Source organism: Salarias fasciatus, chromosome 16, assembly GCF_902148845.1.
Source record: "Salarias fasciatus chromosome 16, fSalaFa1.1, whole genome shotgun sequence".
Taxonomy (NCBI): Eukaryota; Metazoa; Chordata; class Actinopteri; order Blenniiformes; family Blenniidae; genus Salarias; species Salarias fasciatus.
This window is the reverse complement of record NC_043760.1, coordinates 3282724-3296226: the sequence shown is the minus strand read 5'-3', so window position 1 is coordinate 3296226 and position 13503 is coordinate 3282724. Positions and strand designations below refer to the sequence as shown.

The following is a 13503-nucleotide window of genomic DNA, read 5'->3' as shown; positions in this document are numbered from 1 at the left end:
CTCAGTGCATTTCAGATCAAAATGAATGAAGTGAGTCAGAAGAAAGAGTTAGGAACTGTCTGGAGGCTCATTGAAAGATGGACTACAAATCGTGACTGTTTGTAATTAGCCATTAGCCGCTAGCTGCTATCCGGCTGCTGAGGCGGGACTTCTGGTTTTGGTCTGCACCAATCAGATGAACTGGATTTCTTCCTTTGCCTGTCTGGTCAGGGTTCGTTTTGAAGGTGTGAGAATCCTTGTACTTAATTTAGTCGTCGGTATTTCATGATCTCTTCCTTATTGTACGACATCCCAGTGTCTGTGTTTGAAGGAGTGTGTCGCCGTCAGTCCACTGAAACGTTCCTCACTATCAGTCCTCTGAAGCTAACGTTTCCCTCCAGCGGCGTCTGAACAGCGTCAGTTAAAACCAGACTTTAATCAAAAGGCTGATTAGTGGAGGAGAAGACGAGCCTGGAGGAGTCCATTAGTCAGAGGCAGACAGGCTTCAGATCCCTAAAGAGCTGCTCACAGAGCAGACCCAGGACCAGCAGACCCAGGACCAGCAGACCCAGGACCAGCAGACCCAGGACCAGCAGACCCAGGACCAGGAGAACCAGGACCAGCAGACCCAGGACCAGCAGACCCAGGACCAGCAGACCGTGGGGGGCCAGCAGTCCAGCTGACAGGTCCATTGCTGGTGGTGGAGACAACGTCCCCTGTGCTGATGGAGGTTTAGATGAGGACTCATGGGAAAGAGCAGAACACAGACTGAGCTTCATTAACACCTGCAGGGATCAGGAAAGATCCTCATTTCTACACAAGGCTTCAGTTTTCTGTCTGCTCAAACACACCTTCACAAAACAGCTTCTAAAACCTGGAGCTTTGTGGAGAAGAAAGTCATCAACATCTTCCTCCTCTAACATCCAGATTATAGAGCATCTTCCTCCACTAATCAGTGTAATGAGTCACAGTAGCAGGTTAAAATATGGACATGTGACCTTTAATAACATGATTCTTCGCTGTTTTCAGACTGGCGACTGATTCCCTGACCGCTAATCTAAAGGTGACGTTTCCATCTGAGCTGTGAAACGTGTCCGTCAGTTCGTGTTACCGGCCGTGTGAGTCGAACCCTTCAAACCCGGCAGACGAGAGACGGAGCGAGCAGATAAGTGGACGAAGTCCTGGAGGTCATCGAGACTAATCCGCCCTCCAGGATCCGTCTCTTTCTCTAATCTTCTTCATTTCCTCTGACCTTGGTGTCTGTATCCACGAGCTGGACTCGGATCAGTCTCCCCCCCCCCCCACACACACACACACACAGATATGCAGCCCCAGTTTTTCTTTTTTGTTGCGCCACAATCGAAGCTCTGATATCGCACACGAAACATGCCGGCCTCCGATAAGAAACGCCCACCCGGCCGTGACGCTGTGCTCAGCCAGTGTTTGTGTTTGTGCAGGCGACAGCAGGCCGACTCTCACATCCAGTGTGTACAAATATTTACAATTTATTTACTTTTCCACAAAAAGTACGCAGCGACCATCAGAAAGGCTCTGAGAGTCAAACAGCCGAGCAGAAGCTTCGACGGACAGTGTCGGAACAGCAGTGGTTTCATTACGGTCAGCTGTGGAGAGATCGCCTCCTTTTGGCAAACTTTGGCTAAACAGAGAAGAAGAACTGAAGAAAAAGTGGATAAATGAGACGTGACAGTGTGAGAGGTGGAGGGACGACTGAAACCCCGTTTACACAACGTTCCGTAGCGTTCCGTGAGTCCGTTCATGAGACGTCGGTGCTCTGAGTCTCTGAAAGCACAGCCTTGTGAGAACCAAGGTGCAAGTGTTTGAAAATGCGCTGACTTGTCTCCGTGGAAACGGCGGAAATGCAACTTTTCTGAAACACTTTCTTTTCGAGTTGACAGTCACCGTAAAACAATCCAACGTGGTGTTGTGTCCGTATGAATGTCGGTGTTCTCCCATTGTCCATGTTCAAAGTGTATTGTTCTCTGCAGCCTGTGTGTGTGTGTGTGTGTGTGTGTGTGTGTGTGTGTGTGTGTGTGTGCGCGCTAACGTTTCCGTGGAGACGGACATCATTTCCAAAGCATTGCTGAGTAAATACGAAAGTTGTGAAACGTCGTCGTGTAAACGGGGCCTGAAAGTCGCCACAAAGAACCGTAAACCAAACAAACTCAGCTGGAAGTGACTTGACTCACTTCCTGTAGAAACCTTTCAGAAGCGGCACTGACCACATCGTCACACTCATTAACCGGAGCGTTCCAGTTGTCTCTCAAACTGGGAATTCCTAGTTTTCACAGGTAGTTCCAAAAGCTTTCACTTGGTTGCTGTTTGCAGTTTTAGACCAACAGTTCTCAAAGCTCCGTTGACTGGGAACTGGGAGTTCACAGCGGCTTGAGAAATGGTCGAGGTGTAAATTTATGAAATCCACACCTCCAGAAACTCTGGATTCCAGATTTGATCATTTTTAAAGGCTGAAACTCAAAAATCATCTGTATCATATCATCGATCATCTATAAGCCCCGCCTCCTGGATTCCAGGACGTCGGTGGCACTTTAGGGTTTTCTGAATCGCCTTAACGACTCGTACATGTAGCTCTGTCGTAGTTTTGGGTGAGAAGTTCCAAGTTTAATATGCTGTCATAATTTGTAAAGACGACTGGATGAGCTTCCTTGTTTCCTGCCTGGAAACTCCAGGAGGAAGCAACATCTTCCTGCCAGGAATCCCCAGCTTCGAGACAAACGGATCAAACTGTTCATGTGTGAAATAAAATCCAGATTAACTTCATCAGCAGGAAATTTGATGGAATTTTGCCAACAGTTGCTCATAAAGTCGAAATTAAAAAGAATAGAACATAAGAATATAACATAAAATAGAAAAAATGTTCATCATAATTCCAAATTACATTTTTTTTCTGGTTATCAACTAAAATCCTCATTTCATGATGGTCCAAAAGTGAGAAAAACAGCAGATTGAAATTAAATTCCTGAATCTGTTCATGAATAAAAACTCCTCCAGCAAGTGTGGGATTAACTGTTGGTGTTAAAGATCAACAAGTTCTGTTTCCTTCAGTCTGAAATCTTAAAAAACAGACTGACCTGAAAATATCTGAAGGACGACAGCGAAGGAGAAGACGTGAAAACGCTCCTCTCAGCTTTATAAATAAATAGATTTGACACACGAGGCTACGATAACCAGGATAAAATATCTGCCGTGTTTTAGAAAAGTGTCTTTGTGAGGATTAAATCCACAGTTCGTAACCAAACGCTTTAAAGTGTTGCTCTGAGGAAAAGGCTGAGCCGTAAGAAAGAGTACAAAAATACAGACTGTGAGCTAAGAAAGAGTCTCTGTGAATACTGGGCACGCTGCAGGGGGACGGCAGGGGGACGGCTGGGGGACGGCTGGGCGGGGACACCTGAGGGGGGCGGCTGGGGAGAGGGGTTTGGGGGCAGATGCTTGGGGAGGAAGAGTGTGAAGGGCTGCTTCGGGGGCAGATCTTTGGGGCAGTTGGGAGGAGACGCTTCTGGGGAAGAGACGTTTGAGAAGAAGACGGACAAGTACGACATCTGTTCAGATGGCGTAGTCGTCCTGAGCGGCGGCGCTGAAGGCGGAGCCCCGCAGGGCGTCCAGGCAGTTGACCAGGATGAGCGTCCCCGTCAGGTGCTTCCAGCGCTTGGTGATGGGACTCTTCATCTTGTCCAGGCCCATGTGCAGCTCCTGGATCACGTCCCGGTAGCTGTCCCCGATCTGGGCCGCCCACGTCACCAGGAAGTCGTACGCAGGCTTCCACATGGCCTGCACACACACACACACACACACACACACACTGAGACTGTTTACAGGGGCATTTATGTCACATTTAACCGAAGCCCGTGTGAGTCGAGAACGAACCTCGCTGTCCACGACCCCGTTCTTGTCGCGGTGCGGCGCCTCGTAGGCGTCCATCTGCTGCCGGGACACTTTGACCAGCCGCTCGGCGAGCTCCCTCCAGCGCCCGGCCACCTCCACGGCCGTGGTGAGGAGCACGAAGTCCATGACCAGCCGGGCCACCAGGCCCTGACAGTCCATCTTCAGCAGAGCCTGAGGGAAAGAGACCAGAGGAGGCCTGTCAGCGGCTCACATGGAGGCTGAGGAGAGTCCCGCCTCGGTTTCCACCGCCTGCCTCCTCAATCCTGCAAATCTCAGCTTTGTGCATTTTTCAGATGTTTTGTGCTGGAGCCAGAAGTCGGAGCTGCTTCACAGCCGACTGGAAGCAGGAAAAAGACTCGACAGGAGCGGCTTCGCTGATATTCAGAAATAATTCCTTCATTCCTTCCTCCAAAAAGCAGAAGTGCCTCATTTCAGCAAATCATGAAACACGCAGTTTACTGATCAGAATTACCAGTCAAACTGTTTCAGTCTACCAAAAACATCCAGACTGGTCTCCTGCAGCTGAATCCTGAACCAGGAGCCCAACAGGCCAAAGATTTCTGGTAGAGAGGAGTCGTTAGGAGCAACACCGAGTGTTTTATCAACGGTTCCTCCGGATTTTCCTGAAAGAGCTTCATCCTGTGGTCCTGCTCTCCCTGCTGCCTCTAACGTCTCCTCACTGACAGTCCAGCTCCATCTGAAGAGCAGCTCCACGTCTCCGCTGCCAGGGCGTCTCGATGTTTGGGTCTAACTGGTCTGGATGGGCGCCCGGCTCCTCCCATCAGCCCCTGCTGCCTCCCTGTCTGCCTCCATTCTGCTCCGCCAGGGCTGATTGTGGGAACTGAGAGCTGCCAAGGAGTCTCAGGGAGCCTCGTTTGAAAAACCGACGGCCTGCGCTCTCAAGGGTTCACACACACACACACACACACACACACACACACACACACACACACACACACACTGAGGTGTTTCTCTTTAAAGGTGCAGTGTTGCAGAAAAGTGGATTCATTTAATTTTCCTCATGAAGTCGTCGGTTTAAAAAAATGAAAAAGATGAAAAAACATTTTCATCAAAGAGCAGATTCATTTACACAAGTTAGTGGGAGGAAGATGCTCCATCATCTGGACGCTCACTCTTCTTAAAAGAAAGTGATGTTGTTCAGTAAACTGACCCTTAGTAAATGAAGCTAACTGCTATTTACTCATGCTAACAATTCCAACAGCTACTCTGGATCAAGAGAAGATACCAGACGTCTGTCATGTTGCTGCCTGGAGGACTGAGCGAGTTCAGGGTTAATAACCCCTTCAGTGAACTGGAGTTTAGTGAAACAGTAACTGTCTCTGCAGGAGCTGCTGCTGAAGTGCTAACTTGCTAACTTGCTAACTTGCTAACGTGCGCTGAGCCGGCGGGGTGGAGGTGACCGGGCCTCAGCTCGCAGGAGCAGGAATGTGTGGAACGGCAGGATACGAGGGGGGGTGAAGAATGCGGATGCCGTGCTCCAGCAGCCCCCGACGCCCAGATTCAGACCGGAGGACCAGATAGCGGAGCTGCCAGAACGCCACGTCTCATGAAGAAAACCCACACCTGTTTCCTCCGGCAGGAAGTCCCTGCTGCGATAAAGGACAGCACTTCCTGTCTGACCCAACTTTCAAACTTTAATACTACCTTCTGGAAGCTGAGGGAACAGCTGATCAGCCATAACATTATGACCACTGGTGTGTCCACTCCTGCGTCCGGCGCCTTCACTGCTTCACCAAATCAGACACCAGCTGGGATATGGAGCCCCGCCCACTGAGCCCCGTCCCTGGCCTGTTAGCGGCGGCGAGCGTGTCGACGAAAAAAGTTCGGCACCCAGCTGGAATGTTTGACAGTCAGTCTCAGGATGTTCAACACAACGCATCTGATCAGACGTGTTGAAGCTAAACATTCGCTAAAGAAGAGGCTCACGGACAACTTCTCATGTGGAATCAGGACCTCCTGAATCCTACTCATGTTGTAGTTTATTACACTTTTTATTTCAGTTGAACGGTTTCACCTTTAAGTTGGATTCATGTTGAGGAACTTTAATTTGTCGACACGATTCAGGTGAAGCAGTTTGTACCAGTTTCTAGGCGGATCGTTCTCTTCTTCAGAGTAGAACTGGGATGTTTTTTGTTGTAACTGAATGAAGTAAAAACAGATTTTTTTCATCATTTTGAGAAGAATTTTCAATCTACAAGTGACGTTTACAATACTAGCGAGGCTTCTTCCAATGAAACTTAGGAGCAACTTTAATATTTTCACAACATAGCAGAGTACGTGTTGGATCGGTTGAGTACTGTCATGAAGTTTGATCAGGACATCCCTCCAGGCAGCCTGAAGCTGATCGGAGGCCTTCAGGACGACCGGTTGGGAACTCCTGATCATATCACAGCAGTGAAGCCGGTTGGAGACGGCGGACGGCGCTGGCTGGAGTCACGGGGTTTACTTCCTCGTGTGAGCGGAGACTCCGGTCCCTTCCTGGCACGCCTCGGCGGTCGGAAAGATTCTGGCTGCTGTAAATCTTTGATGGCATCTTGTAAAGTATTTATCGCAGCGCGCCGTGCCGGGCGAGTCTCCCAGTCTGATTTTTAAACTAATAATTGCGCTGCAGCAGACGGAGCCGGCCGCGCCGTCATTACCGCCGTTTCAACGGCTTCTGCGAGACGCGGCGAAGCTCCGAGTCTCAGCGGGGGAACCAGACGCCGCGCTGCGCTTTCCAAAATGTCAGCTGGTCAGAGGGAGAGTGTGTGTCTGTCTATGTGTGTGTGTGTGTTAGTTAAATGTCACAGTTTGTTTCAGCAGCTCAGCAATAAGCTGTGCCCCCCCCCCCCCCCCTTCATAAATCATCTGCTGTCAAAACCAGGAGAAAATTCCTGCAGACTGGAAACGAGTGAAGCCGCCACTTCAGTCCTCACTGGATCCAGGAAGATTTTACCCAGAGCTGTGCTACATGCTACATGCTACATGCTAAAGTCTGACTGACTTCGTTCTTTAATAAAGAGGAATCGGTTCATCCGTCATAAAAATGGTGTAAACTATTTGTGTGTCTGAAGTTATAGAACGTATTTTTCCAGAAAAATTCCATCAAATGTCCTGAGCAAAGCAGGACAGCCAACGCTGGACCTCCACACTGCTCTTCCTTCACCACACTTCCTGCATTTTCAAAATACAGGCTGTTCAGTGCATTGGTGCAGAATAAAAAAGGCTGCAGGAAGTGCGCCGTTGGATGAATCCATGTCTGAAGCTCTGCTCACGTTGACGTTTTGTCCTCAGACAGACCCGAAGCTCTGACTTCCTCTGGGTCCAGACTGAAATCTCACCTGATGACTGAAACCTGAACTCCAGACGAAGTGCCTGGATCCTGATGTTTCAGTCCGTCGTCGTCACGCGGCTCCCGCTGAGCGGACGTCACTGTCCACCGAGTCCCCGGCGGTCTGGACCGGCGGCGGTCTTCATTTCCTCTCAGTCTCCACCACACACCGTCCAGTCACTGGACTCCAAGCTTCAACCGGATTACCTTCTAATCCCCAATCTAAACCTGACCGGATTGTGACCTGGTCTCTGAAACAATATATATCAACCCTGAAAACAAAACATGCAGACTGTGGGGGCCTTCACAGGGTGAACCGGGTTCTAACTGGACTTCTTAAACATCTGCAGCGACGTCTTTGTGCTTCCTTCTCATTGATGTAATCCAATCCCCTAAAAGCTTAACGGACCAAAATATGGCGCACACACACACACACGCACACACACACACACACACACACACACACACACACACACACACACACACACACACACACACACACACAGGATCTGTGCAGGGACTTCCCGCTGACAGAATGCATTTCCTGGCTAATTTCCACCCTGAACCCAGAGAGTGTTGAGCTGTGTTTTTGCCCGTCCCTCAGTCCAGACTTTGCAGTTTGAAATGCAGTCACTGGAAAAGGCGAAAGACACAGACTGAAGAAAGAATGCCTGTTTTTCCCCTGCTGACTGTCACTGCTGTCAGGTGTTGAGGTTCTACAGGGTCGGTCGGATCCTAGAAGTCTTGAAGCTGTTTCCTCTGGCATCCTGCATCCTTTTCTTCACCTTATCTGTCACGACTCAGATCAAATATCGGCCCGATATCATCAAAATATGGATCAGGTATCATAAAATGAATCTTGTACCTAAGTTGTTCCTTTCCCCTGAAATCTGTTGTGACGACGTCTTCTGTTGTGGAGCGAAGGACAGAATCTGCTGAGAGGAAGTTTTTCACACTGGACACTCCGACGACCCCGACGGCAGTTTGTAATGTCATGGGGTGGTGGTAGTAAAACGGTTCTTCTCTCCGTGTAAAGATATACAACCCGAGTATCGGATCGGTACCGGATGATGCTCAAAGTCGCAGCTCCGGTTAGAAACTGGGGAATCTGGATCGGTGCATCACCGGAAAGAGAGGTGGGTCGTGAGAGCTGGCCCACAGTCATTAGAGTCATCCTCGTAGCTCACCCTCAGCCCTGAAGCCTCGGTGAGCCGTTCACTTTGACACACTGACTTCCTCCCAGCCCAGATCCCAGCAGCAGTAATCCAGCCCAACCCTGAAGTAACTGTGAGTCTGTGTGGCTCCTCCAGGTAGGCTGGACCCCACATGTAGCATGATCCCAGCTGACAGGCCCCACAGAGGCAGGAATACCAGGCCACACACACACACACACACACACACACACACACAAACACACACACACACAGTACCAGCATTTTCACATTAGTAGAAAATGGGTGAGGGGAACCTTTGTCAGACCCATCGTGAAGGTTGTGATGAATGACTTGTTTGTGTCGTTCTGTTTTTCCATCAGCAACGGACCTGACACTCAATCTCTCCACTTCAATCTCCTTTTTATTATTTTTCTATCTCATCTTCATTTTCCATCTCACTTCCTCCACCTCTCCGTGCTCGCCGTGCTGTGGCTTCGCAGCTTCATTCCTTTCCCCGGTTTTACATTAAATGCTCCCTCCTGGCGTCGGCACTGCCTCCTGACCTCGACCTCAAAACCAAATCCGTGGGAGATCGGCGAGCGCCGCTGCAAAGGGTTGAACCTGGACACAAACTCTCCTCAATCTTCAAAAAGCGGCTGCCCGAGAGGGCCGGCTCTCCAGGGAGGGAGCGATCTGTTGTTCAGTCAATTATTCCAAAAGCAGCAGCTCACCACACCCAACCACTGAAGGATGAAGGAGGGGAGGGCAGGAAGCGAGCAGAGAGGGGGGAGCGGAGGCTGCACACGCTGAATAAAAATAAAAGACATCTGTGTACAAAAATGGTAAGGCAGCGAGCTAATCACATCTCCAGTATTCAGAGCCGTCCTCCAGAAATAGGATGTTATTATTCCCAGGCTCTATCTGCCACACTCATCTCTCCGCAAATAATTCAGCAGGGTCAGAGCGCGGTGAGAATAAAGTCCTCGCTTTAGAGCTCCGATGCAGCCAGACCCCCCCATCGGTGGTCCCGTGACGCCCCAGACGTTTAACCTGCAGCCTACAGCTGCTCCGGTCTACAGGAGCAGGACTGAAGCAAGGCCATCGATCAGTCACAGACCAGAAAGAAGGCGTAAAGCACAGGGAGAACATGTAGACTTCACTGTGAAGGGCCTCAGGATAACATTCAAACACGATCTTTAAGAAGTGATGTGACAGGGCAGGCCGCTGCCCCACCGTGTCGGGCCTCCTTCAGGATTCATGGTTCTAATAGAGGAAGGTACCAGAGTCCTGACTCCAGGATCAGTATATTCTGGACTCTGAGTCCAGGAAAACCTGTCGGTTTCACGGTTCTGAAAACACTTTAGGAGTGTTTCAGAGAAGTGACATTTCCCCTTTCCATGGAGTCAGACTGTTTTAAAAAGCTGCTTTTTCAGTGACTCTTCGGCACTGTTGTCATGTAAACAGACCTTTGGAAACGAAGCCTGACTGATGACCCCGACAAGCAACGGTGTGGTTGGTAAAGAGAGGAAAACAGGATCTCTGGAGGTGAGTTACTTTCATTTAGATTGAAAGTCAGACGCTGGAGGACCTGTAAAGACTTGTCCAGAAATTCCTTCATCATGTAAACAGCTCCGACTGAAACAGTGTTGAAATCAGAATACTGGCAGAGCAGCAGCGAAATCGCAGCTGGGAGGAGGAAAACTTCCACTCAGGTCATCGAAACTCCTCGCTGGATGTTTTCTCAAACAGCCTGATAAAACAGGACATGCTGATAACCCTGCAGACAGTTTCTAATTAACAGACGCTCCGAATGAAGCGCTGGAGAAGACAGACGGGTCGGCGCAGGAGGAGGGACTCTTCCCCACACGTACTGGAAATATCGGGGAAAATAATCCACCTGCTGACATCAGGGGGGCTGAGCCAGAGGGGTCTGGGTCAAGGAGGATTATGGGAAGGACAAAGAGGTGGTCCGGCGAGCAGGCGCCTGGAGGTCCACCGACCGCAGCTTCTGTTTAGCTGCTGAACAATGAGACAGGAAACATCTGCAGGCCTGAAACCAACAAACACACCGGAGCCATTCCTCCAGCCGCTGACAAGTCAGACGTCCTGACGAAGCAGCCCTGTACACACACACACACACACACACACACACACACACACACACACCGGGATGCAGACAGGTGATCCGAGGAGACTTCCAGAGCAAAACAGGGCAAGAATTCAACTTTCTGTCGGAAAGTCTGCAAGTGGAAAGGAGAAACTTCCTCAAACTTATGAACTAATGCCAGAAAAACCATTTAATTAACATCAGAAAATAAATGTTTCTTAGAATCATCTAGAAAATCTGAACAAAAGCGAATGACAGTAATGGTTTGTGAGCTCTGATTTTTACAGAAGATGTTCTCTTGGTATCATCTCATGAGGGCCTGCAGGGCTAGCGTCCAGGGTTAGTGTATCAGGGTTAGTGTATCAGGGTTAGTGTATCAGGGTTAGGGTTATGAGGCTTAGTGTATCAGGGTGAGTGTGGAGGGTTAGAATATCCGGGTTAGTATCTCAGGGTCTTCGTCACGACTGATGGAGGACGGACCATGAGATGGTCCACATATTGAGACAGACGGTTGTGGTGATGCAGTCTGTACCGGGCTGCTGGGGTGGAGGAGCTGGAAGGAAGGAAAAACTCTCCATAGCTTCATCCTCACCTGTGGTCATGAACCGGATGGATGATAACTGATGAAAATCAAAAACTGTGGTATTATTATCATTATTATTATGTAATCTTGAGTGGGCCAGACTGGTAAAATACAGTCTAAATAACCTTGAAATTTAATTTTTTTCTGTGTTACAGTATAGGAGCGGAGGAGGCGGTGACACATGAAGGGAAATGTCGGGATGGAGAGCAGCGTTTCCACCTGAAGCCTGGGACCTGTCCCTGCATGCCTGCTGCTGCTGGAAGGAAACTTCCTGTAACACTGATTAAAACTCATGTAACAGCTGTGTTTGATGGGAATGCAGTGATATGACATAAATACATGAAGCTATATTGCTTCAATGTTACAGGAAATAAGGCTAAAAATCAACCAAAGGCAGAATCCGCTTCAGCTGTTTCTAAAATAAACATTTATTAATTATTTATTACATTTATTTTCTGTTAAATAACTTAACTCTATGTTACTGGAGTATCAGAACATTTCTTTGTCCATGTCCAGATGTCACTGATGATAAAACTAAAATGCAATTAAAGTTTCGTGTCTTCTTCATGTAACTGGACTCTGGGAAGTTGTAGAATAAAATAAGCGAGTGAATCCGGAGCGCTGATGCTCCTCCTCCTCTGGAACAATAAAAGCAGAGCAGTGTGGGTTCAAACGCCTCGACAAAGGCGTCTCTTCGCTTCTTTTGATTCGGTCGTCTTCCCTCTATAAATAGAGTTGCGCTCATGTCAAACGCCACGCGGGTAAATTGTTTGAGACGGTTCCTCCCAGACACACAAAACGGCATTTTTAGGAGGGGATGATTCCATCTGACGGCTTTTACGGCGGCTGGGTTCATTCTGAGGCCTTCGAAATGGACTTTCCAGCGATGTTTGCACGCAGCAGAAACTGCTCCAGCTCACATTTGTTTGCTTTGCTTGTCCTGCAGTAACCGGCAGTTTCAGTGTAATCCAGACAAAAATAACAGCAGGCCTGAACTCCCACTGCAGCGCAGCATATTTTCATTCACTGCCTTCTTTTTCATGCAGCGGTTTTTTTCCAGCTATAAGTGCTTCTAACTAGTGTTTACAACCCGGTGTAAATGACAGTGTTTGCGCTGCTGTTAGTCCGGTCTGGAGCTGCGTTCATGACCTCTGGACACAACGTCTCAGCTGGATGATGCACCGACAGAAAACACATAAATGGTGGTTAAAGGCCAGAGTAGGACTCTAAAAAAAGACACGGGCTTGTAAAATAAATGAAAATGTTATGTTTTGAAGCACGCGTGGACCAAAGTGCGCATCAGATCAAGGTGCTAAACAGGTTCCTGAAGCCTCGGGAGGATTATGCAAAGAAAGCTGAGGTAATGAACGTAAGGCGATAAACAACCATCCAGTCACATACTGTATGTTCAGCGCTGCAAATCATCACCCCAAAAGTTTCTGCACCGGCCCCAGGACCGGGGACTCATAGTCCTGACACACACAGAGGTATCGATAACTTCAGTCAATATCTTCTGTTACTGATGCACCGCCCCACGAGACCAGACCTGGACACTATAAGGCCCGGGGGCCATGTGTGGGCCTTTAGCTCTGCTTGTACAACCCTCAAGGTGGTCCAGGGAAACCCTGGATCAAATGAAATTTACTGTCATTATTGGCTTTATTACATCTAAACCCGTCAAATCCTTCACGTTATTGGATATTATTAGATTATGTGTTGTGTTTAGCACCTTGGCTATAAAAGCACCCAATTGACAAAAAACAGCTTGAAATTTAGGAAAATGGAATCATGATTTCCAGACACAGACTGGGACTTGGAGAAAAAGTAACATGGAGCAAAGTACCATATAAAAATGGCATTTTCTCAAGACAGCAAAACTCAAGTCAAATCTTTCCTCAGCCCTCAATAGTAGCCCCAATTTCTCAAATCAACTGCCCGGCTCTGCACAAGACGCTGGTTGTTTGGTGTTTCGATCAGTTCAGATCAGAGAGAGAAAGTCGTGGGACTTATCGAGACTCAAACCAAAAAATTCACAATTCCATGCACAACCAGGTGGATTTTACACTGACAGTGAAGACAGCTCAGCATTTTGGCTTCTCAAAACCCAAACACACTATCCATGAAGACTTTTAGTTTGGACTTGTTTTAAATTTGTCTGTGGTATATTGTAAAAAATAAAGGTACATACAGTACATTTTACTCTTTTATTACCTCTACTTATTTACTCAAAACTGACCACAACAGCCATTCACAAGAGCCGTGCTCACACTGCCCACTGTAACTGGAGGAAGAGGCACTAACTGGAGGACAAAGAGTTCCTCAGCTCCTGATTAGAACTCAATGCCTACGCAGCAGCAATCGACTGAACTCCCAGCAGAAGGAGCACAACAGAAATCAGCTGAAAGCCTCCAAATTAACGCCCCAGAAAGAG

At 48.5% G+C, this 13503-nt stretch overlaps 1 protein-coding gene across 2 annotated transcripts in view; it reads right to left on the bottom strand.

The window, feature by feature from the left end:
- Positions 1-1461: 1461 nt before the first annotated feature.
- Positions 1462-13503, bottom strand: part of LOC115403507 (SH3 domain-binding protein 4) — a 33620-nt gene continuing 21578 nt past the window's right edge. For both annotated transcript variants that reach the window (XM_030112414.1, XM_030112415.1), the window contains exons 4-5: positions 3880-4068; positions 1462-3783 (exon numbers count right to left, since the gene is read on the bottom strand). In XM_030112414.1, coding sequence (XP_029968274.1) covers positions 3559-3783; positions 3880-4068 — 414 coding nt within the window. In that variant the 3' untranslated portion in view covers positions 1462-3558. The remainder of the gene's footprint in view (positions 3784-3879; positions 4069-13503) is intronic.